Source organism: Mytilus edulis, chromosome 2, assembly GCF_963676685.1.
Source record: "Mytilus edulis chromosome 2, xbMytEdul2.2, whole genome shotgun sequence".
NCBI lineage: Eukaryota > Metazoa > Mollusca > Bivalvia > Mytilida > Mytilidae > Mytilus > Mytilus edulis.
Genome location: NC_092345.1, coordinates 385,597 through 411,363, shown reverse-complemented (window position 1 = coordinate 411,363; position 25,767 = coordinate 385,597). Strand labels below are relative to the sequence as shown.

At 32.5% G+C, this 25,767-nt stretch overlaps 2 protein-coding genes across 2 annotated transcripts; one reads left to right on the top strand and one right to left on the bottom strand.

The window, feature by feature from the left end:
- Window positions 1-206: 206 nt before the first annotated feature.
- On the bottom strand, window positions 207-19,599 carry LOC139511179 (surfeit locus protein 1-like). The gene is made up of 9 exons (XM_071297759.1): window positions 19,482-19,599; window positions 12,555-12,680; window positions 9,516-9,637; window positions 9,064-9,261; window positions 4,575-4,653; window positions 3,913-3,960; window positions 2,965-3,079; window positions 947-1,028; window positions 207-362 (listed from the first exon to the last, which is right to left on the bottom strand). Exons 1-9 carry the CDS (start codon window positions 19,503-19,505, stop codon window positions 257-259), a joined length of 900 nt encoding a protein of 299 aa, XP_071153860.1. The 5' UTR covers window positions 19,506-19,599; the 3' UTR covers window positions 207-256.
- On the top strand, window positions 19,567-25,622 carry LOC139511180 (prefoldin subunit 6-like). The gene is made up of 4 exons (XM_071297760.1): window positions 19,567-19,725; window positions 23,018-23,088; window positions 24,070-24,194; window positions 25,416-25,622. The coding sequence occupies exons 1-4, from the start codon at window positions 19,665-19,667 to the stop codon at window positions 25,534-25,536; spliced, it is 378 nt and encodes a 125-aa protein (XP_071153861.1). The 5' UTR covers window positions 19,567-19,664; the 3' UTR covers window positions 25,537-25,622.
- Window positions 25,623-25,767: the final 145 nt, after the last annotated feature.

Here is a 25,767-nt window from a genome sequence, read left to right as displayed (position 1 = left end):
CAATAACTCAATGAGCAGTTGATTTTCCCCAAAATTGCAGTAAAACATGTATCAAGCAGACACTTATGGAAAGTACCAATAGTGACCACTCAAGAAAGCTGACCTCTTATATGAGATTCTGAAAAATTATATTCCATCATCGCAAGTGGCCAACATACTGCAGAAATACTGGAGAAAGCAGTCATTACTAGCATAAACAACAGAACTATAAAACCATGTTTACTTCAAATTTATAACAATAAATAAATAATAAAAGTCAAAGTCCTTTCTCTCTCCTATATATCTCATGTAACAGCTTTGATGGAGCGGGTCTCACAAATTTTCGATACCACAGAAATCCAGTTATAGCACAGAGGGAAAACCTGAAAATAAATTATAAAACAACATTATGCAAAGGTAAATTTCCAAAATTTTTGTCAACAGAACTTAATATTGACCATCTAAAATATAATTCAAATATTTATCTCTTTTATAAATTGTATGCCTATATAGTCCCCACAGAAATGTGTTCTGTTTAAATTTTTTATACATTAAAATGCATTCTTTCTATGAAACAATCTGGCTATCTTGTTAGTTGTTGGTGTGGTTGGCTATACTGTCCAGTATTTTTTGTCATTTATTTTATCCTTTTTAAATAATATACTTTCTTTTTCATAGATAACTTAATAATCACACATAAATAAGGTGGTTATAAAAACTCAAAAATTAAACCTACATGTGTGTAATGGTTTAATGAAATAAATATCCTGATGAAGGTCTAATTCAGAAAAGATAAACTTATAAATGAAGATTTTATTATAGTTAACAACAGAACTTTGAAAACTTAATAAATAACTTCTCTGACTATAGCTTGACTACTTACATGTCCAATGTTTCCTAAAAGCATTTATAACATATTAATTTTTTCTTAAAAAAGGTTAACCAGTAAAGATCAGACTGGACTCACCATGTAAAAATATATGATACATGATCATTATGTAGCTTGACCACTGTTTGACCTCCAATAGGTCCACCTCTTACTGTGCTTGCTGAAAATAAACAAAAAAATCAATCTTGTGTAAAAATAAATGGTAAAATTTTTGAGAAAGTTACCAGAAAGAATTTGAAAATATAAATACATGTTCAATGACCAACTACAAGATTTATCAGAAGTCAAAGGTCAGAAAGGTGATGTTGCTTTGGTTGATTCCGTTAAATAGGACATGGAAGTTTAGGATGGGAATTTTTAATATCAATCAACCAAAGCAGTGAGAACTTTGCATTCATCAAATGGAAATAAAACATAAATGATTAAATCACACATAAAACATATACTTCCATTCATACCCTCACACATAAAACATATACTTCCATTTATACCCTCACACATAAAACATATACTTCCTTTCATACCCTCACACATAAAACATATACTTCCTTTCATACCCTCACACATAAAACATATACTTCCATTTATACCCTCACACATAAAACATATACTTCCTTTCATACCCTCACACATAAAACATATACTTCCTTTCATACCCTCACACATAAAACATATACTTCCATTTATACCCTCACACATAAAACATATACTTCCTTTCATACCCTCACACATAAAACATATACTTCCTTTCATACCCTCACACATAAAACATATACTTCCATTTATACCCTCACACATAAAACATATACTTCCTTTCATACCCTCACACATAAAACATATACTTCCTTTCATACCCTCACACATAAAACATATACTTCCATTTATACCCTCACACATAAAACATATACTTCCTTTCATACCCTCACACATAAAACATATACTTCCTTTCATACCCTCACACATAAAACATATACTTCCTTTCATACCCTCACACATAAAACATATACTTCCATTTATACCCTCACACATAAAACATATACTTCCTTTCATACCCTCACACATAAAACATATACTTCCTTTCATACCCTCACACATAAAACATATACTTCCATTTATACCCTCACACATAAAACATATACTTCCTTTCATACCCTCACACATAAAACATATACTTCCTTTCATACCCTCACACATAAAACATATACTTCCATTTATACCCTCACACATAAAACATATACTTCCTTTCATACCCTCACACATAAAACATATACTTCCTTTCATACCCTCACACATAAAACATATACTTCCTTTCATACCCTCACACATAAAACATATACTTCCATTTATACCCTCACACATAAAACATATACTTCCTTTCATACCCTCACACATAAAACATATACTTCCATTTATACCCTCACACATAAAACATATACTTCCTTTCATACCCTCACACATAAAACATATACTTCCTTTCATACCCTCACACATAAAACATATACTTCCTTTCATACCCTCACACCTTTATTTGTATGGACAAGCTCTTAGCAATGCTGTATATGAGGTACCAGGGTATCTTGAATTGTCTATACTAGAAATGTTTTTACTAATAATAACATGCTGGTGATATTTTCTCTTTCAAAATCTTTTTGTGTACATAATCATAGTAACTGTTTCTTTGACAAGCTCAAATTGTATACAGTTATTAGGGATCAATTAAAAAAAACTTTGCCTCACCTTGTTCTCTACCCAGTCTAACAAATACCCACTCGCACTATCATTTCCTATGTTCAGTGGACTGTGAAATTGGGGCCAAAACTCTAATTTGACATTAAAATTAGAAAGGCAGTATCATAGGAGACATGTGTACTAAGTTTCAAGTTGATTGGACTTCAACTTAATCAAAAAATCTACCTTGACCCCAAAAACTTTAACCTGAAGCGGGGCAGATGCACGAATAAACAGACTAACGAATGAACAAACAGACCCACGGACCGAAAAACAGAATGCCCCTAAATGGGGCATAAAAACAGGAACTGACCAAACTATCAATGTTTTAATTGTTAAAAGTGAAAGTCAATGCTAAGATAATATACCTAAGTTTGCATCAAGATAAACAGGGACTGTTCCAAGATTTTTGGCGATCTGTTCAATATCTCTGTAATACCACAGATTATGCCCTGGATTATTTTTTGGTGTAAAACTATTTTTCTGAAAGAAAGTTGAAAAGATAAAGCATCATTCATTTTAACAACAATACATGTATCACAACTATTTATATATATATAAACGGTACACTAAACTAAGGTGACCATAAGTAAGGTCTAGTTCAAATGATCTTTCAGATGCTACTCTGAAATAGACCACAAAACTAAGAGGTCTAATTCAAGTAACCTTTCAGATGCTACTCCAAATTGGACCACAAAACTATTGTCCAGTTCAAATGACCTATCAATATATTTTTTGCAGTACCTGGTATCCCCTTTTATCAGTTTTTCAGCAATGTATTTTTGAAATTGTTCTAGTTTGTTGATGTGCTTTTACAATACTACTTTCCAAATATATATACCATGTATGCTATATAGCAATTTATTCTTTATAAAGTTTTAAAATCAAATATGACTAAATATGAATGTAAAAATGTTTCTAGTGTATTTTTTGTACATATTCTTTAAGTTGGAGATTTTCAGTGTGATCTTTTGATAAATTGTGTTTAGATGTCTTCAATTAATCAATGCCACCACAGTATTTATGAGGTATTATAATTTGTTCTATGCAGGGCATTTACTTTATGCCAAACAGAAAAGTATATGAGACAAATAATAAACAATAATAGGAGATACCATTAAAGTGTGATAATTGCATTTATGTTACAGAACACATATGGACAAAGAGGTGTTTCCAAGTGTTTCTGTGTACATGTACATGGATGCACTGGTATCTCTGTTAGATAACTAGAATATCAAAATCAAAGTTTTCCTTGAACTTAAAAAGTAACCTTTACAACTAACTTTTAACATCTAACATAAAACAGAATGCCTTACTTTTTCATCTGTTCTGACAACACCAACTATTTCAACCTCCCCTTCTGGCTGAAATAAAATGTCAGACAAGTTTTAATATATTGTAAAAAAAAACATTTCATGAATAGTGGCCACAATGCTTAAACATATTTGTTAATCTAAAATTGAAAATGAAAATGGGTAATGTGTCAAAGAGACAACAACTCGACCAAAGTTTAGAAAACAGCTGAAGGCCACCAATGGGTATTCAACACAGGGATAAAATCCCTCACCAGAGGAGTGCCTAAGCTTAATCTGTACAAGACATGTTTCCTTCATTTAAAAGAGAACAAAATATCCAGCAATAATTGAATGGCTGCTGTATGTTAACCAATCATGCTGCTGCACTAATATGTAATTCTGTATGGATTTAAACTGATTTATAAATTGTGATTAGCCACTTTCTATTTTTTGTGCTCTATATCCACTGGTCAGGAGTGTATCACATGACATGTTATACTTGCTCTTTTCTATTAAATCAATAGAGAATCAGATTTTACTTTATATTTACTCAGTTGATTACAATATTTGTTTTATCTAGGTTGATCAATAGACAAGTGTAATAGACTGAATCAATTTTTATCTACATTCTGTCCAACTGTAATGTTGGAATAGTCAAATGAAAATCAAATATATAAATTTACCTGTGTTTCTGGTCTTTTGTATAATTTTCTTTCATCTTTATTTTTTGGTATCCATCCTCTATTGACTAGAATTGTGGCACTATAACAGAGAAATATATCTAAACTTTGTTAATTTTTTATTCTGATTTTTAGATCTTAATTTTTATTTGATAAATAATATCTAACATGTCTCACTAAACTTTCAAATGAGTTTTAAATTTTATTTTTGAGTTATTGAGTATTTTGTAAAAAAGGGGAGGTTTTTTTTTACATGTCGCGCCGTATCTCAAAAACAATTTATGATTATTGCTTGAAACTGTACATACTTCTTTGTTATACTAATTTAAAGATCTGTATACTTTTTGGTTTGATTCAAAATTTTATTTTAGTGATATTTGTAAAAAACTAGAGGCTCTAAAGAGCCTGTGTCGCTCACCTTGCTCTATGTGACTATTAAACAAAGGAAGCAGATGGATTCATGACAAAATTGTATTTTGGTGATGGTGATGTGTTTGTACATCTTACTTTACTGAACATCCTTGCTGCTTACAATTATCTCTATCTATAATGAACTTGGCCCAGTAGTTTCAGTGGAAAATGTTAGTAAAAATTTACAAATTTTATAAAAATTGTTGAAAATTGACTATAAAGGACAATAACTCCTTAGGGGGTAAATTGACCATTTCTGTCATGCTGACTTATTTGTAAATCTTACTTTGCTGAACATTATTGCTGTTTACAGTATATCTCTATCTATAATAATATTCAAGATAATAACCAAAATCTGCAAAATTTCCTTAAAATTACTAATTTGGGGGCAGCAACCCAACAACAGGTTGTCTGATTTGTCTGAAAATTTCAGGGCAGATAGATCTTGACCTGATAAACACTTTTACCGCATGTCAGATTTGCACTAAATGCTTTGGTTTTTGAGTTATAAGCCAAAAACTGCATTTTACCCCTATGTTCTATTTTTAGCCATGGCGGCCATCTTGGTTGGTTGGCCGGGTCACGCCACACATTTTTTAAACTAGATATCCCGAAGATGATTGTGGCCAAGTTTGGATTAATTTGGCCTCGTAGTTTCAGAGGAGAAGATTTTTGCAAAAGATTACTAAGATTTACGAAAAAATGGTTAAAAAATAACTATAAAGGTCAATTACTCCTAAAGGGGTCAACTGACCATTTTGGTCATGTTGACTTATTTGTAAATCTTACTTTGCTGAACATTATTGCTGTTTACAGTTTATCTCTATCTATAATAATATTCAAGATAATAGCCAAAAACAGCAAAAATTCCCTAAAATTACAAGTTCAGGGGCAGCAACCCAATAACGGGTTGTCGGATTCATCTGAAAATTTGAGGGCAGATAGATCTTCACCTGATAAACAATTTTACCCCAGTCAGATTTGCTCTAAATGCTTTGGTTTTTGAGTTACAAGCCAAAAACTGCATTTTACCCCTATGTTCTATTTTTAGCCATGGCGGCCATCTTGGTTGGTTGGGCGGGTCACCGGACACAATTTTTAAACTAGATACCCTAATAATGATTATGGCAATGTTTGGTTAAATTTGGCCCAGCAGTTTCAGAGGAGAAGATTTTGTAAAAGTTAACGACGCCGGACGCCGGTAGGACGCCGGACGACGGATGCCGCCGGACGCCGGACGCCAAGTGATGGGAAAAGCTCACTTGGCCCTTCGGGCCTCGTGAGCTAAAAAAACAGGGTGGGGGGGGGGGGGGGGGGGGTTTCACATGTAACGCCGTGTCTCAAAAACAATAAATGGTTATTGCTTAAAACTTCCTCAGAAACTATTTATGATTATTGCATAAAACTTCCACACAAGACGTCGGGCGTATCATGCGTTCATGGCGCAGCTGTTTATTATTTGTTGGTTCATTTATTTCGCTGATTTCAGACAAGCTGTTTGTCCTGTTAACCTTTTATATGAAATGGACCCGTCCAAACTTTAAGTAAAATTTTCTAGACATTTTTCTTAATGTAAAATTGCTCATGCAAACCACCTCTTGTTTACAAACTTAAATATTAATTTTATTATATGACAAAAAATGCTTTTAAATTGAAATAAAAATAATTTTTGTAAGAATTTGAAACATAACCCTGCGGCTGCCTGTCAAAGGACAATCCAAACATATTAAAAAAAGGTACTCTGACAGGTGTATTACGTTTCCACTAATTTTTCAAAGTCCCAATACTACGTTTCCGGAAATTTAAAATATACGTTTCCGCAATATATGTATTTATTACTTTTCCAGAAATATTTGAATATGAATAAGATAAATTATTCATTTTATTTTTTTAATAAAGAAAAGGTTCTGGTCTAATATCTACAATAAACTAGATATAACCGGTTGACTGATTTTGGAAAAATGGCTAACACATTTCTTTGGTATGGCTTACTTGCCAACTAACAAGATTGAAGAATGCCACTGTTTTATTGAATTAATAGCCGATGCTTCATCTGACGATAAATGCATGACGTTTGCCGATTATATATTGGAATTTTTATATAGATGGCAATTCGAGATTTTCACCAACCATTTTGGCATCACCTCCTGACCCGAGGAAAAGAAAACATCGAATGGTGCCAAGTCTTTTCGTGCCCACCTGAACAAGCAGTTTTACGCTAGCATCATAACATTTTTATCTTTGTCGATGTGTTATTGAAACTGCAAACAACATCATACATAAAGATGAGAACTCTAACTGTAAAAACACCCGCTCCGAAATATGAAAAGGAGAAGATAGATTTCCTTCCTGAACAAAATACAAAACTTGTAAAATTAACGGTGAATGTACTTCTGTGCAGTCAGGATTCTACTTCGTCAAAATTATCTCCCCATTACGCCAGTTCATTTTCACAATCGTAGAAATGAAAGCCATTGTAGGGATGACGCGCTGTAAATTTTGCTCTGGGAAACCGATAAATTTATCCACATTGCACCATTACGATCCTTATATGTCAGTTGTATTTTAAAAGACAAATGTATCAACTAGCTAATGAGCATCAGTTAATGATCTTGTCTGCATTGATTCAACTTAAACCTATTGTCTGATTGGTTGTCAGGTGGAATTTTCGAAAATTCATAAACATTTAAAAAAAATCTAATTAAATATTTCGTGGAAGGGCAGACTAGATTTTTTTAGTGGTTGAAGACTATAAACCCTGGTTATAACACACAAAAAATTATAATTTTTCGAAGAAATGCATTTTCATCATCCAACTTGAAAGACTGTCGTCAAGTACTTTCAGTTAAAAAATAGCTATTCAAACACACCTACTCTGTTTTTGTGATTCACTAGATAGGTATTTCACTTGACCCATATATTTCATCTTAAGTACTGTGATTTTTTTATGTTATAAAGTCAACCTGTAGCTTTGATATATAAAAATGATAGAATCTGAAGCGAAACGATGTATGAAATATTCTTGCTTTGTACGATATCAAGACAACATATTCAACTCAAACACGCCCTAACATAAAAAGGTGCACTCGATTCTCTCTTTTCAATACAATTGTTACCCATTTTTGAAATTTTTTCTTGAGTCACATAATGGAAGGGCAGACACGACAATTACTGAACTAATAGATTGATATGTTTTCCGTCCGTGGTAATTTTTTTTTTAAATCAGAGGTTATGCATTTTCTACATCCTACTTGAAAGATACCCATGTCGTCGACTTGATATTTAATTGTTTTGCTTAACTATGTACTAGATAAATTGAAAACTTATGCAAATGGTGTTTTTAAAATAAAAAACTTCGTAATTGAGAAGAAAATTATAATTTTGTTTGTTTCGAATAACTTAAAATTTTTTTGTCACTATAGTAAACATTACAGTAAGCATTTATCGCCTTCTCTAACAAAGAGCTTCGATTCTTTTGTTTTAATTCAACCGGGTTTTCGACTTTGTGGACCTCTTTACAACGTGTTGGCTACAAATATTCTGCAAGAACTGACTTCTGAACTCATATCAAGATATATCTGATTAGTGCTGACTTTTGAACATACGTTTTCATACATTTTAATGATGAATTTTACTTGCATGTTATGACGACCTTTAGCTTAACAAATTTTTATTTTTCATTATGGCTTTGCTTTCGTTCAACAGGTATTCCTTAATTATTTGCGGAAAAGTATTCATTTATTTTTTCCGAAATAGTTACTTTTTTTTCTGGAAAAGTAAGATATTTAATTGCGGAACATAGACTTTTTTTTACGGAAACATCATCTTTTTTTTCTGGAAATGTAATGCCAATTTGCGGAAACGTAAACGCTGACTCTGACATTTTGAATTAATTTATTTCAAATGGAAATTAATATACTGGTACCCTAAACAGGACAGTGAGGTTACCTTTTCTCTGTATTACAACTGAAAGATTATGATGATTTTGAATTAATGTAATCTTCCTGTTACCCTTCATTGCTAATTTATTCAGTCTGTCTACCTGAGGGTACTAAACTGTTACCCTAAATTGTAAACTTACTTTCTGTCTGACAATTTAAGTGGTGTGATGAGCCAGAAACCAGTCTGTCTACCTGTGGATAACAAACTACCACCATGACCAGAAGAGTACATTGCATCTTTTATATTTGTTCTAGGTCCAAGTTCTATAGATTTAGAGTGGTCAAATACACCTCGGACTTTTACACACTGGTATTCTAAGTCATAAATGTCATCTAATCTGTAAAAGATAAATATATTTGTAAACAATGTAATGATTTATTTATACGCTGAAGTAGTGTGGTATAATGAGACGATTTAAAATATCTTTTTTCGATCTTTTTTCAAACGGACAAACTTATAACTCTGACAGTGTCATTTACATTGTTTTATAAATCGACCAAGCACTTCACATTAACCTATGTGATGCACTTATGCATGATTTCATGTAAATAATTGTAAAAAAACAGGATATAGCAAAATCATAATTCATACTTGCTAGGAAGAGGAACTGGGTTATTTCCTGTTTTTTCTTCTAAACTTTTTATGAGCTCCAATTTTTCTATACGTCTCTGAATTTGCCATACTCCAAGACAGAAAGCTGCTACAGGGACAGTCTGATAAAATGAAGAACAACATGTATTTTAAACAACATAATAATGAGAAATTTAAATAATGTTAGCATTCCTACATGTAATATGTTTGATTCATATCATTGCCATCTCTGGAATAAAACTCTTTTACTTTACACTGATTTCTACCACTATTAATGTTTATTAGCTAACTGGATCCCTGACTCTTTTAACTGACAGAGTAATTGTGACCGCTTTACATTTTTCAAACACCCATCTTTATTCTTATTTACATAAACCAACCCTGACTTATGAAATATATTGATTTTACAATTTAACACATTTATCAGTCGTCTGGAAATGATCTCCATTATAATATTTATTCCTTTGCTCAGTGTACTAACGTAAATTTAATAAATAAACCATGTTATCCTTAACACAGTATCAACCCAAAAAAAAGGTTTAACATCGATAATGACTTTGTTGACAGTTCTGTTAAAGAAGAGAGGTGTATGGTCAAAATCTAAACATCTAAACTAATAGGGCAGGTGATCTCAGGTGCTCCAGAAGAGTGAGCAGATCCTGCTCCATATGTATAACAATATATAGTTTTGCTATAAGTTTATTAACCTGCCTGGGCCGATGTAATTCATACAAATAAAATACACAAGTATATATACAGAATATAACGGTGTCAAGGTTTCTATCAATTTGACCATTATAGTCTTAAATCAAAAGATACAGGGATGAATATCTATTAAGTTGTCTCTAATTGACATGTTTTGACATGTTTTGACCAACCTGGAGATTGATGGTCAAAGAATGCACATATTTCTCGTGTTTTAACTAATTGCTACATGTCACCACCTGGTCCGCATGTAAACATGTTATATATATATGCAACCCAGCGGTCAATTAAACAACCTTTTACAAGGTCATGTTTTTCTTAATAGATATTCCCTTGTATTTATTTTATTCAATTTAATAAACATTTTTGAGAATATATAATCCTAAATATAAATATAAATATATATAATATATATTTATATATATATTTTAAGCCATCATATTGTCACATTCCTCCCTTTCTTAAGAAATATAATTTTATATTTTAGTTAAAATCGGTGACAATATGAATGCTTGCAATTTCCCTAAAAACAACAAAAAATATTCATAAACAAAATCATTTCAAAAGTTCAACAACATCTAAATGTTCAGCAATGTATAGTTCATACAATTCTTGTGTGAATAACTAAGTTCGTAACATCAAATATCGGAACTTCTTATTTCAAAAAAAAAAAGGCGCAACCATTAACTGCGGACCGTCTTCATAACCCCGACTCCAGTGAACTGCTCCTCTGATCGTCGTTGTCAACTCCAACAATCCATTTGTTTATCTGCAACGCCAATTCCCATCATTTAGAAGTACTGCAATTACTCCGACCTGCATGTGATCCACCATCCATCGTTGAAAACTCCAACCTGCATGTGATCCACCATCCATCGTCGAAAACTCCAACCTGCATGTGATCCACCATCCATCGTCGAAAATCCAACTTGCATGTGATCCACCATCCATCGTCGAAAATCCAACCTGCATGTGATCCACCATCTGTCGTTGATTTACTCCTAACTGACCCTAAGCTTACCTACTCAGTTAATTCAGAGTCCCTGACTAGGTTGCTCAGTTATCACCGGCTGAAACATTACAGGCAAATCTACCTGTGATGCTGTAGAACGATTCCCTCTACCAATATAAGTTATGTGATCGTATAGTTTTATGTACATCTAAACGTCTGCATTGTGTCCAATAATCAAAGCCAATATCCAGTGGTTTTGTCCAATCATCATTTTTTTTTAGTCAATTTACTTGATAGCTACTACTCATTGGTTGACAAATTGAGTACTGGATAATGGTTCTTAGTGGTTGATTCCAATAATGGTGCAGAAGCTATTTTATCATCTCTGGAGGCAGTACCATCGCCCTCAACATTAGTTGACACCACTTGATCACCACCAAGGTACCTTGTGACTATTTGAACCTCTTTATTATTATTCATTCTCTTGGCTAAACACCTATTCTTAATATTTTGACGATATTTACAAAATAAATATAACATTATCCCTATGGCAAAAGCAACAAAAAAATAGATTAAAGCATAAGCCCAATTTGGTAGTCCAAGGTCTTCCTCAATAGAATCTAACTGGTTTAATTGGTAAATTAAGTTATCCATTGGTATATTATCGATATTTTTTAGTTCTTTTGGTAGCATTGTTAAATTGAATTTGTATTGGTTGATTGTCAGACTTTAGTTCAACCTTTTGCCGTTCTGCCTATGGCAAAGTATATCTCATCCGGTTCATGGTTAATTACTACAAGGATTCCTTTAAAATTTGCAATAGCTTGTAGATATGGGGATCAGAAAATAACTTCTAGTATAGAAATTTTTCCACCTATAGATATTTTACGATTAAATGAATCATGTACTGCTAACAATGATTATATGGCGCTTTTGCCTTTTCTTCACTCAAAAAGTAAGTTTCAAGTTCAAGATCAATTTGCAGAATTAATCAAGGCATATAACTTTACTAACATAGTGATATGGAAGCCTTTTCATAAAACTTTTCCAAAATTCAATTTAATAAACATTTTTGAGAATATATAATCCTAAATATAAATATAAATATATATAATATATATATATTTATATATATATTTTAAGCCATCATATTGTCACATATGTGGTACCTGTCATGTTGCTAATCATGCTAATGTACATGATGTAAGACAGTAAGTATACAAACCCTGTGATGAGTAGATCACAATAAATAGAGGAAGCTTGATATTTACATACAGATATAAAATCAATCGAAAAAGTGCATTGCTTTTGTATTTCTATTTTATCAACTCTATCCCTGAAATGTCCATGCCTACAACAGTAACAATATTCTTTTACTGTACCAATAATACAATTCCGCCTTCATTAAATAGTCCACTTTTTATGTATGGCTCTAGTCTTGATCTCTGTAAAGGTTTGGTAGACTTTAATCTCATCAGACGCAAACATTGTGACATTATCCTCTTCATCTGAAAATAAATAAATGGAATGTTTTATTTTTTTTTACAGAAAATTGCTACAGAAGGCCCAACAACACAGCCATCTTGTAATGGTTTTTTTAAGCATGTTAAGACAAACCAGATGCTCCGCAGGGTGCAGCTTAAGCCTTTATACGACTGCAGAAACCCTGAACGGTTGGGGCAAGTATGGACACAACATTCAAGCTGGATTCAGCTCTGAATTTGGATTGTGATTAAATAGTTGACACAGCATAGGTTTCTGACACAGAATGAATGTGGTCTAATGAACTTAAAATATTTTTTTTGCCTTTGAGCAATTCACTATGCATTGAATATCAATCCTATCAAAAAAATGTTTGAAGAAATTGTCTTTTTATTTATGAAATCTTAAATGAGAAAAATTGTTTTTGGCCCCTTTTTAGCCCTTTATTCCTAGATAGTTTGCCCCATAAGGCATAACTCTTAAAATATATCCCAACCTTCTACTTATGGTATTAAACATTGTTGTACAATTTCAGAGCAATTGAAATATTTATACACAACTTTTTGTCCTGACACTAGATCATGTAGATAAATGCTTGTTTTGGGCCCTTTGGGCCCCTAATTCCTAAACCTTAGGGACCATAACCTCCAAAATCAATCCCAAGCTTCCTTTTGTGGTTATTAACATTGTGTTAAAATTTAATTGATTTCTATTCACTTGTACAAAAGTTATTATCCGGAAACCATCCATCTTCGGACGACGCTGAAGACGCCGCCGTCGATGCCCCCCCCCCCCATATGGACAATTTTATGTTGCGGGTCTTAAATCATAATAATTCAGTTTAACAGCTTCAGGCATACTTATTTTTGTCCTTTTCAAACTGCACCAACTCACTACCTCAACTGAAAATCTATACCATGTATACCCCAATTTTATTTATACATTTTTGGTATAAATCAGTTATACCACATGTTGCTGTTATACCATAGGAAAATATATAAAAAATATATAGGCGTTGCTCCATTGGTGGGAACACTACACCGTTTTGTATGTATACATATGGCGACACGAAACACATCCGGAAATCCATTTTAGGATATCTAAACGTTCAAAACAGAGTGGAGAATATCTTGCGCCTCTGGCAAAAATGTCTGGTCAAAAAGCGCAATTGGGGCATGGCGCACTTCCTTCCTGATCACTGGTAACACAATTACTCATCATGGTGCTTCTAAGAAAGAAGGAAGATGCAGACCATTATGTTATTAAAGATAACTTTTTACAAATTGTGACTTGGAGGGATAGTTGTCTCATTGACATTGCACTCATAGTCATACTGTAAAGCTGTAACTGTTACCTCAACAAGTGACAAGTCATCTAAGGTCAATACAACGGGTACAAGTCAAATCGGCACCTGGTCAAATCGGCACCCATAGAAAAAGTCAAATCGGCACCTGGTTAAATCGGCACCTGGTCAAATCGGCACTCAGTATAGTCAAATCGGCATCCAAAAATATTTGATATTATATATGTATAAATAATTTTAAAATGTATAAATTCATGATCTATTTTGGGGTTTGGATTTTATCATGCATTACATCATTAAAAAGCATCAAGCAGTTAGAAAACATAGGTTAATTATTTAAAGTTTTCCCAACATTCTATGACTGATGTTTTGATAAGTTTTCTTTTCAATTAATTTTAATAACTTTAATCAAGTGCATAGTTAATATGTTTGTGGTTTTAACTCAACAGTAGAATGTTAAAGGTATTTATTAATGTTTTATTCTTCAAAAACTTCATAAGAAACAAAGAAGCCCTTACACAAGCTAATGTTTAACAATGGGACAATTAGAAGCAATAAATTGGAAAACTACGAGTCCCTTTCAATAATTCAAACTTTCATGCAAAATAATTAGCAATTCAAGGTGTTTTTTTTCAGGAGAGTTTAAACAGCATTAAACCAACAATCCTGCAAAATGTTCAACTGTTAAAAAGTGCATACAAAATATCCACTACCTCATATATCATTGCAAGGATTTGTATAGTGAGAACTATAAAAATCCTTGATCATTGTATATATAACTAAAATACGCATTTAGTTAAGAGAAAAATATATATACATCAACCCCAAAAAATGTGAAATAATTAAGTAAATATTTCTGGACAACCCCTTCCTTATTTTTACTGTTTTTGCTTAAATTACTGTTAAAATATGTATATTAAACAAATCTATAAACATGGGTGCCGAATTGACTATATAAAGTGCCGATTTAACCAGGTGCCAATTTGACTAGGTGCCGATTTGACTATACTGAGTGCCGATTTGACCGGGTACCGATTTAACCAGGTGCCGATTTGACTAGAATTCAATACAACTGACAATGACTGATCACCCAGCTGAATATGCTCTAAATAAAAACAAAGCAATTAGTCAAAAACTTGATGCCTCAAATCGAACATTCTCAGTAGTCCCTAAATTTAGTCCTGGTAACTTAGTGCTTACATTCACTGCCGGTGCCTATGAGGAATTTAAAATCGTGACCTTGAGTGTGCTTCAGGGTGAGGGGCTCTCAATAAGAAGGACTAATACGACCGACGTAAATAAAGCAGTAGTCTCTGAATCTGTCGTTGTCAATGATGCACAGAACAAACTCTATGTATCTGATGTATTAAACTTTTACAATACCTCGTCAAAAGTAGTTTTGAATGGTAATCAGCTACATATGTCAGTTTATATTTCGTCAACCCTACCTGATATCTTGAATGTATTAGACCATAACAAGGATTTCATAACAATTAACAGTAAAATCAGACAATGCTGCACTGCATATCTTAACTCAAATCAGACTAGTTGCACTCGACCAACTGACATTAATACTAGTATTCAACAAGATCAGTGTCAACATTCTAAACTAAATAGTGCTTCCGCATCTTTAAAGTCACTAATAAATGCTTCTGATCAACAACAAAATGACTACTGTCCTATATGTGAAAATCTTTGTAGTTCTGACAATAAGGCTGTTGAATGTGAAATCTGTAATAAATGGCTTCATTATAAATGTGAAAATCTTACTGTTAACATGGTTAAGGAGGTTGATGAGATAGAGAATGATCTTACACTTCAATATAATTGTAACAGCTGCAAAACTTTAAAATCATTGCAATCAGATCTACTTGTTTCTCATTTAAAACATGCTCCGTAAAACACTGGTATTCAACCAACCACAAGTATACGGTCACGTTCAGAAAATAGCAATCCTTCTACAAACTTGAGTCACCCCACAGTTCTGTGCTCCACTCCGCCACATTTAACTAACTGTAACATACATGTATACCTATTCCTTTAACCATCAGTGCCATTCCAATGACAACATGTAATAACACTAACATTTTAGAAGAGGAAATAAAATATTTAAAATCTCAACTTGGACTAAAAGATAAGCAACTTAAAACCAAAGAATTGCTCATTTGTAAACAAGATTCCGAAAAAAAATTAATGAAAAAAGAATTGGCTACTGACAGAGCCCTCACTATTAAATTAGAGCAAGATGAAAAGGATCTTGAACATTCCTTATTGATAAAACAACAAAACCCTAGCAATACAGTACATGAACCATCTGCGTCGAGAAGATAATTCTAGATCATATGCCATGGAACAACGTGTGTGTTCATAAGAATTTGAAATACTTAAACAAGACAATAAAATTTCAAATTTAGCTGATAAATTCATCGACTTTAAAATAGAGAATGGACGTAAACAACCGAGAACACGAAAGAACAAACAAAATGTGACCAATAATCAAACTGCTGACTAGTTTAAGTATGAGAAACCTTCAAATGACTCTTGTACTAACATTTTATTTGATTCTGAGCTTGAAATGCATGATGACGAGGTAGGAGATGAACAATCTCCTGTTCATAGTATACATGGTATATCATATACTGAACAGTACCCTTTTTTAGGCTAAGTTCGTGCGCCGAAAAGACACCTGCCACATATGAATTATTCTCCACCAAAGAAACCAATGTACATGTACCACCCTCCTCCAACAAGACAGAGAATTCCGAATCATGTCCGTCAACCAAATGTCCATCGACAATACCAAGTGATCCCGAGATTTCAGAACCAGAGTCCACAATTTCACCCTCGATTCAGTCTAGAATTTAACATCACATTTGTTAAACAGTCAGGGGACTTACTTAAATAAGTGATTTTCTAAATCACTGATTCAAGTAACATTATTTCCATAAAGGTTGGAAGTTAGAGTTGTCTTTCTTTAATAATCACCTATTTAAGTAGTACAAATTAATCACTAGAAGAAGTGATTTAATTTTACTGTAGCTTTAAATATAGAATACTAATGACCCAGGGACTAATTATGTTTCTAAACTTATCAGAACCAACATCTGTGTTGTCTAGGATGACCAGGTCATTTCAGGTGATGACCTTGTACTGAATCTAGGATAATGACATAAAAATCACTTGTTTAAGTATCAGACCTCAATTTCCTTCCCAAAAATCACTTCTTTAAGTATCATTCTTTTAATTTATAACCCCCACTAATTTCAACACCCCCGAACAGTGAAATTTTTATCGCGAACAGTAGAATTTTATTACATAATCTGAAAGATGAAACCTTGAACTTCACAAGAAAAATACTGCCACTGCTGGAAAAAATCTTTTAAGAAAGTATCAGTTCATTATGTAAAGCCATTATTATAGCATTTTTTCAACTAAAATAGAATTTAGCATCAAAGGCATAAACCTTGCTACTTAAAAGAAGCAAAAAGTTCATTTTTTTAAATTTTACTAATTAAAAGATATTATTTAAACCTATGTGTTTAAAATTTTGAAAAAACTACAAAATCCAAATTTGTGACAAAACCTCGAATTTGCTACTCAAATAAGTGATTTTAAAATCACTTATTTCAGTAAGTCCCCTGACTGTTAAATATTTTATCTTTTAACATTGAAGGCCTGACCTCTAATTTAGCGTATCTTTATAAACTTATTAAAAGATCTGATATTATTTTACTTCAAGAGCACTGGCTCTATAGCCATGAGAAGGATAATTTGTATAATAATTTTACTGATTTTAACTGTCACATAAAATGTTTTGACGATGGAATTATTGATGATGTAGTTGACAGAAAACGCACACATGCTGGGGTCGCAATTTGCGTAAATAATATATAATCCATATTTGGAGAAACTCCCTGATGGAAATAATAGAATTGCCGCAATATGTTTGAACTTTGATGTACCTCTGGAATTCAGCGGAAATCCACAAAAGAATTCTTGGTATCTTTAAAAACAGTATTGATAATGATAACTCTGTCGAACGTGACTTAGCATTCCGTCAACTTGCAATGAAATCCAAGTCATGAAACAGTTGGTTTCGTAAAATAGTAACTATCACAGAATTATATGATCTACCGTCACCTCATGATCTACTTGTCAGCCCTCCTTCAAAGTCTAAATGGAAAAAAACTGGTTAACTCCTCTGTAAGCTACTACTGGATAATTAAACTAAAATCTGATGTGTCAAAAAAATGATCTTTAAATCTTTCAAACTATGACATGTATGATGATGCAGAATTTGGAAGCATTCATCCTATTTGGAATACTTGTGGATCTGAACCTTACTCTACGTTACGTGCCTGCATCAAATCCAAATTAGTGTGTAATACATACTCTTCAATGCGACAATTCTAAATTTAGTAAACGACAAGTCAGTGCAATTTGTCCGTTATGTGGAACTGAGGAAGAGAACCGGGTACATTTTGTTTTGAGATGCAGTAAATTAAATAATGCGAGAAACAGCTTTATACAGAGTCTAAAAACTTTTATAAAAGATGTTGTATCAACTAAACTTTACGATGAACTAATTTGTTCCGAAATTAACACTTTCATGACTTTACAGTTAATTATTCACTAGAGGACTTAGCTGCGAAAAAGTAGCTCTATAATTGTCCTTTGATTTTTTTTTTGCCATATCAAAACCTTTAAAAAAGAATTTGTAACTATTTTTCAATTTAAAAGTCCGCAAATATCAAAAATCATCAAAAGGATCTTAAGAGCTACGTTTTCGCAGCTATAGAGAACTATGCCAACAGGCCTTAAGATTGAGGATTGAGGCAGGTGGATCGACTTTATTGAGGTAGTACTAATGAATCAATATCAATCAGCTTTATAATGAAAAAGTGCTCAACTGTGACAATTGTTAATTTGAAATGGGGCAACAAACATTTTGAAGTCCATTGACTTTCCCTCCAGTTTCTGATATGTATATTCATGGGATGTACTTATTCTCCTGAGTAAATAGAGGTGGTGGTTAATGTGTATAAACAAACAATATTAGTGCATTGGATTAAATGACAATTTAAATGATATTCACACTGAAAAGTGGGTCGTCTGATATAGGCGGAACAGTACAGACTAAAGTAAAGTAAGTAAGGCAGCAACCATTTGATTTTCTGGGGGGGGCTATGGTTTTTTTTTCTGGACAAACTTTTTTTTTTCGCCTACGGCGAAAAACAATCTATTTTTTTCGCGACAAGTCGAAAACAATTTTTTTTTCTTTCAATTTTAGCATTACATATAGTGGCAGCTGAGGGTGAAACAAACTTTTTTTTCCAAAAAAAAACCATAGCCCCCCCCCCCCCCCCCCCCCCTAAAGTAAAGTAACTCATAGTCTGACATACATGCATACCACATCTTATTATTTTGAAATATATGACAACTATTGCAAATGATATTTTAATGAAAAATATTATTTGCCTTGACACACAGTTTGAAGTTATTCAAATAAACATAATTGTTTAACCTTTCTTATGCCTGATGAATTCATTTTGTCAGTCAAATATTAGCAGCTCTCATTGAAGAAGGTGAGTTTTATAATGTTAAAAGTAAAAGTAGAAGTAGCAATGCAACGTTTAATTGGATTGGACAAGTGCTCTGAAATTGACCAATCAAAATTAGTTTGCCAGAAAATCTCTTCTGTTTCAATATGGCCGAACTTCAGAAACGATTGCAGAGCGATATAGAAAAATATGACGCATTCCAGAAAGGTAAAACTAATTACAAATTATCTTGATGACGATAAAAAGTGTGAACAACACACTGAGATAATTTGATAAATGTCCATCTCTATCGTTTTATACGTCCAGCTATGTCATAGTGTCAGTGAAGTCATGTTTTTATATCCATGGTCACAGACACACATGTTTATAATAATTTGAAAGGTAAACTATTCTTATATAATAGATCGACGTCGCCTAGTGCCTGGAATCTGGGTCCGTTCGCGCCCATTCACTTTCGCACACGATCACGTTCGCGCCCTTTCACTTTCGCACCCTACACGTTCGCGCCCAAGTTTTATTGGTTTTGTGTTTGATAACTTTATAACCAAGTTTTGGCAAGTGTATTCATATTAGTATATTTGTTTTCATTGTCTCAAAATAAAGTGAGACAACGTGTTTTTTGTGTTGAATAAATCTTAATCATAATTTGCCGGATAGTGTATTGTTAAAATATTTTTAATCATTTAAATAAAGTGAGATTCTGACGACCGGGATTTTCGGGTGGAATAAATCTTAAATATTAATCAATTTTGGTTAGTGTATTGCTATAATTTTTTTATCTATAAATTGTTTCAGGTGCGAACATGTAGGATGCGAAAAGTGTATTGGGCGCGAACAGACCTGATACCTAGTGCCTGTGTCCATGATCACCATGCAATGGAATTCGTGGAAACAAGAGGTTTCGGTCTTTGTCGTTTCGTCCATGTGCTAGTCCCATTTATTTATTAATACCATTTATTTATTAATATGAGGTCTTGAAAGAAGTTCTGGATTGGGGTCCTTCAATTCTACATTCTTTACTGTTTTTGAAAAAATTTCGGTATTCTTTAAAAAATTTGCCCATCATTCTTCCTTCTAGTCCGAATAGTTATGAAGTCTGGCGAGGCTATATTAATTTTTTTCTGGGACGCCTTCCTTTGAAAAATTTAAAGATAAGATAGCCTTGCCAGACGTCATAATTATTTGGACTATCTCTCTTCTAAATATTTTATATGATGACGTATACACTATTCTTTAATATTTTAGTCTATTTTTCTCTATTTACTTTTTTTCTCTTTATTTTAAACTTTTTGCCCATTATTCACTCTTCTTTGCCTCTTGTTCATGTTGTTACGCTTTTTCTTCGAAGATGTCCCACAAAAAAATTAAAATAGCCTTTCAAGATCAATTATATAGATAGCAATGTATTACATAAATGTATTAAAGTAGTTAAAGGTAAAACTTTTTATAAAATTCTACTTCTGTCATGTCTGTACAGGATAATGGCCACAATCAACTAACTGAATATTTTGCCATGACTTCTGTGCACATACAGACCCCTCCCCACACTGTTTTTTAAATTAGTTCAGCTTTGGCACCTAGGCTTTGAAAGCCTCAACTGTCAAATTATGCTCATGATGCTGATAAAGATACATATACACTAGAATACACCCGTGATATCGCGGGTCCGTGACTGAATTAAAGTATATAACTATGCGTAAGCCTTATTTTAATATTGGGATTGTCATCTGATAAAGTCATGCCGATTATAAGACGCACAGTTTTCTCTGCTTTCAAAATTTTTCTGTTTGAACACGTCGACCTGGAACTTATCAATTATTGGTAATATTAATTATTTGGAAAACAAAAGGTCCTGGAATGGAGTATTTTTTAATCAACAGCATTGTCCTATATAAATAAAGGCAACAGTAGTATACCGCTGTTCAAAACTCATAAATCCATGGACAAAAAACAAAATCGGGATAACAAACTAAAACCGAGGGAAACGCATTAAATATAAGAGGAGAACAACGACATAACACTAAAATGTAACACACATAGACAAAATCCCACGAGAATAACAAATATAACATATATACATGTATATAACATCAAAACCAAATACATGAATTTGGGATAGACAAGTACCGTGACACGTCTTATCGCAATGTGAATTTACACTCAAAAATGAGAGAAAGCAACCGACACAACGTTATAATGTAATACACACAGAAACGAACTATAATATAACAATGACCATATTCCTGACTTGGTACAGGGCATTTTTAAAGGAAAAAATGGTGGGTTGAACCTGGTTTTGTGGCATGCCAAACCTCACACTTTTATGGCCATGTAAAATATAACATCAAAATGACAACACAGGACTACAATATAAATAAATTGGAGAACACAATTGACAAAGAATCACACGAACAACAGCCAACAAAAGGCAACAAGTTCAAAATTTTAATACGCCAGAAGTGTATTTTGTCCACACAAGACCTATGTGTGACGCACAGATACAAAAGTTTGAAAGCCGAAACGAGTACAAAGTTGAACAGCATCGAGGACCAAAAGATCAAAAAGGTTGTGCCAAAAACGGCAAGGGTTTTCTGTTAAGTTACCAGAAAATCCCTATAATTTAGAGTAATTTATACTTTTGCAAACAGTAAATTTAATAAAATGAATATTCAAAAAATGTACATGATAAAGCTGAAGTATTAACTAATTACAGGAAACAACTGAAATACATTTACATAACCAGACATTATAAGTTATGCATATATTGGGGATTTTGAATCTGTTCAAAGTTTTGATTTTTCTACCCTATATCATGTATATACCACTTTGCCTCATATTCTTATTAAGAAAAAATTCACATCCCATATTAACTAGGCATTTAAAAAGTCAGAATGCGAGTACATATGTTCAAACTCTTTTAGGTCATTTTTTAGTAGCAATTAACAAATTAAAAGAACTATGTCAATTGGACATGCTTTGATACTATATATGCCCTTGAATTTTTGCTTGATAACATTTTTGTTCGCTTTGGAGATTCCGTATATCGTCAAGTTATTGGAATTCCAATGGGGACTAACTGTGCACCTCTTATTGCGGACCTGTTTTTGTATTGTTATGAGTTACAATTTATGACTAAAATTAGCAAAGACCCATCAAAACAACATTTGATACAAAAATTTAACAATACTTTTAGATATTTTGATTCATATTCTACATGTTCTAAATCAATGGAATATTTTCAGATAATACTCTGATGTTCATCAAACTGTAAAATATTTACTGAAAAGGCATCTTCTTTATCATAATAATGGGATATTGTTTCACTCGTTTTAGGGAAAGAAAGTTATCATGGTCATTTGGTGGGATGTGCATGATACGTATACCCAGTCTTTATATACAGACAAAGTAGTGTTTTAAAATATCACTAATAGAATAAACTTGATAAATACACATTTAAAATTACATATATTAATCAAGAAGATACTTTATTGTTTTCTAGACTTGCAGAAACATATTTCACAAAGACAACAACTTGAAGGACAGTTGACAGAAAACACTTTAGTGAAAGAGGTATAATACATCTCATTTATGTTTACTTGTGTTGTCCATGTTGTAAACAGTTCATCAGTTTTACGGTCAGAATATCCAATACCCCAAAATGCTTACATGTACCAGTTAACCAGACAAGTTTTTCAATTTTAAAAGATTCGATATAAACATGATAAAAGTGTATGAAATCTTTAATATTTTTTTAATGGAAGTACATGTACATGTAAGTCATGCTTTATATTAATTTGACAGATGAATTGAAACACTCCGTAAATTTTTTTGAGACACCTGAGAAAATGAAACAATCATCAATTTCAGACTTTGTCAACTCGCCCACATCAAGAAGATTTCCATCTCCTTAATATGAAGTTAATAAAAACTCCATTCTGCATATAAATAATTTTCGTGATCTTGGTAGTATTGGATTAATGAAAATAAAACATTACCAGGACTGCTCAAAGCCTCATAATTTTCAAGCATGACTCCATGAGCATCAATTCATATTATTAAGCCTTGCATTTTTTAAGTACTAAAGATCTTTGAAACAATGAATTACCATCACATTCACGACTAGTTAATTGGTAATTTGGTAAATAGACTGTCCAAGTAACTGGTTAGACAAAAGAGTTATATTTGACAATACTATTTACCTAATGACTATGATGACATCCTGTACATTTTTACATGTATAGTTTTGATTATTATCAGCCAACATACAATGTACTCACATAGAAAAATAAGATTGCTTTCAGAGTAGTTTTAACTGCTAGAGAATTTTTATTCTTTCTGAAAATAAATACCATTATGTTTAAATATTTAATACTTGTGCCTGTGTGTATAAATAAATGTAATATAAAATTATATCTGGTCAGAATCATGTAAATGTGAATTGTTTGGCTGCACAGGATGTTACTTTAAACACAAAAGTATACATTTTTGTACATTTCAGAATATAAGGATATTTTACAACATATTAAGAAAAAGTTAACTTATTTATTTTAGGAGCTTGACAGATTAGAAAAAGATGCTAGTGTTTATAAAATGATTGGACCTGTTCTGGTCAAACAAAATTTAGACGAGTCCAAGTCAAATGTACAGAAAAGAATAGACTATATTGCTGATCTCGTGTAAGTATGCATTATGTATCATAAACAAACATGTACAGAAAAGAATAGACTATATTGCTGATCTCGTGTAAGTATGCATTATGTATCATAAACAAACATGTACAGAAAAGAATAGACTATATTGCTGATCTCGTGTAAGTATACATTATGCATCATAAATAGACTATATTGCTGATCTCGTGTAAGTATACATTATGCATCATAAATAGACTATATTGCTGATCTCGTGTAAGTATACATTATGCATCATAAACAAACAAATGCAAATAAACCCCATCAATTGTTTATGTTTCACCTAATACAAATTACAAAAAAAAAGGAGTTTTTGTCTTCCCTTGACATACATGTAGTAAAAAATTGAGACATAGGCATGCTGCTTCTCATCTGGCAGCAGTTTATAGGTTACCATTTAGTGGCATGTCTGATTGTTATGCCCCACCTACGATAGTAGAGGGGCATTATGTTTTTTGATATGTACGTCCGTCTGTCCGTTCGTCTGTTTGTTCGTCCCGCTTTAGGTTAAAGTTTTTGGTCAAGGTAGTTTTTGAAGAAGTTCAATCAACTTGAAACTTAGTACACATGTTCCTTATGATATGATCTTTCTAATTTCAATGCCAAAAAAGAGTTTTGACCCCAATTTCACAGTCCACTGAACATAGAAAATGATAGTGTGAGTAGGGCATCTGTATACTGGGGACACATTCTTGTTAGTATATTTTTATTATCTTTGGCACTTCTCATTTCCCTGGAGATTATTTGACCCCTTCCCTCAGGGTCTGTTGACTTTGAAGCTTTTACCTAGTTAACATGTATTAGTTTCTGAATAGGTCAGTTAATGGGGAACCACTAGCATGACTAGTGGTAGGTCAATGTATTTGATATGAAGATGTACAAAATGTATTAGCATTGGTACATCTCATCTCCATGGAGATTGTTTGGCCATGTACCTTCAATCATGGCTTTGACCTAAATTCATCATTGGACAGGATTCACAATCTATTATAATTCAGTCTGTATTACAATTTTATTTTATTGTTGATGTATGAGCAATGCATTTATGCCTAGGGATTGGGAATAATCAAGAATGATGATATATTTGTAAATATTTATTTACCATACTAGCTATAGCATACCATGTCTGACTGTCTGATGATTTGCAATGATGAGGTTACATGTTGGCCAGCTTTCAGGATTTAAAAAATGATATTATATATATTTCAGAAAAAGACATGAAGAATCGATCAAAGATTTAGAGAAGAAACAAGACACATGTAAAGAAGGAATTACTAAATTACAACAACAGTTTCAACAGGCTCAAGTTAAGGCGGCTGCTGCTAAATAAAAACTTTGTCAGGCAGCTGCTGATTAATAAACTTTGTCAGGCTTTTGTAAGATAACATCCATAAACATTAAAAATCTCTGAACTGATTGTTGTTTTTTAATCAGTGAACCAGACTTTTAGGTTCAATCAAGAAATTCTTTAGAAGAAGTATATATAGTCAATTATTTCTTGGTTTTGAAAGCATACATATGAAAAGAAGTCATAAAATTGAAAAGATTTCAAATTGTTTTA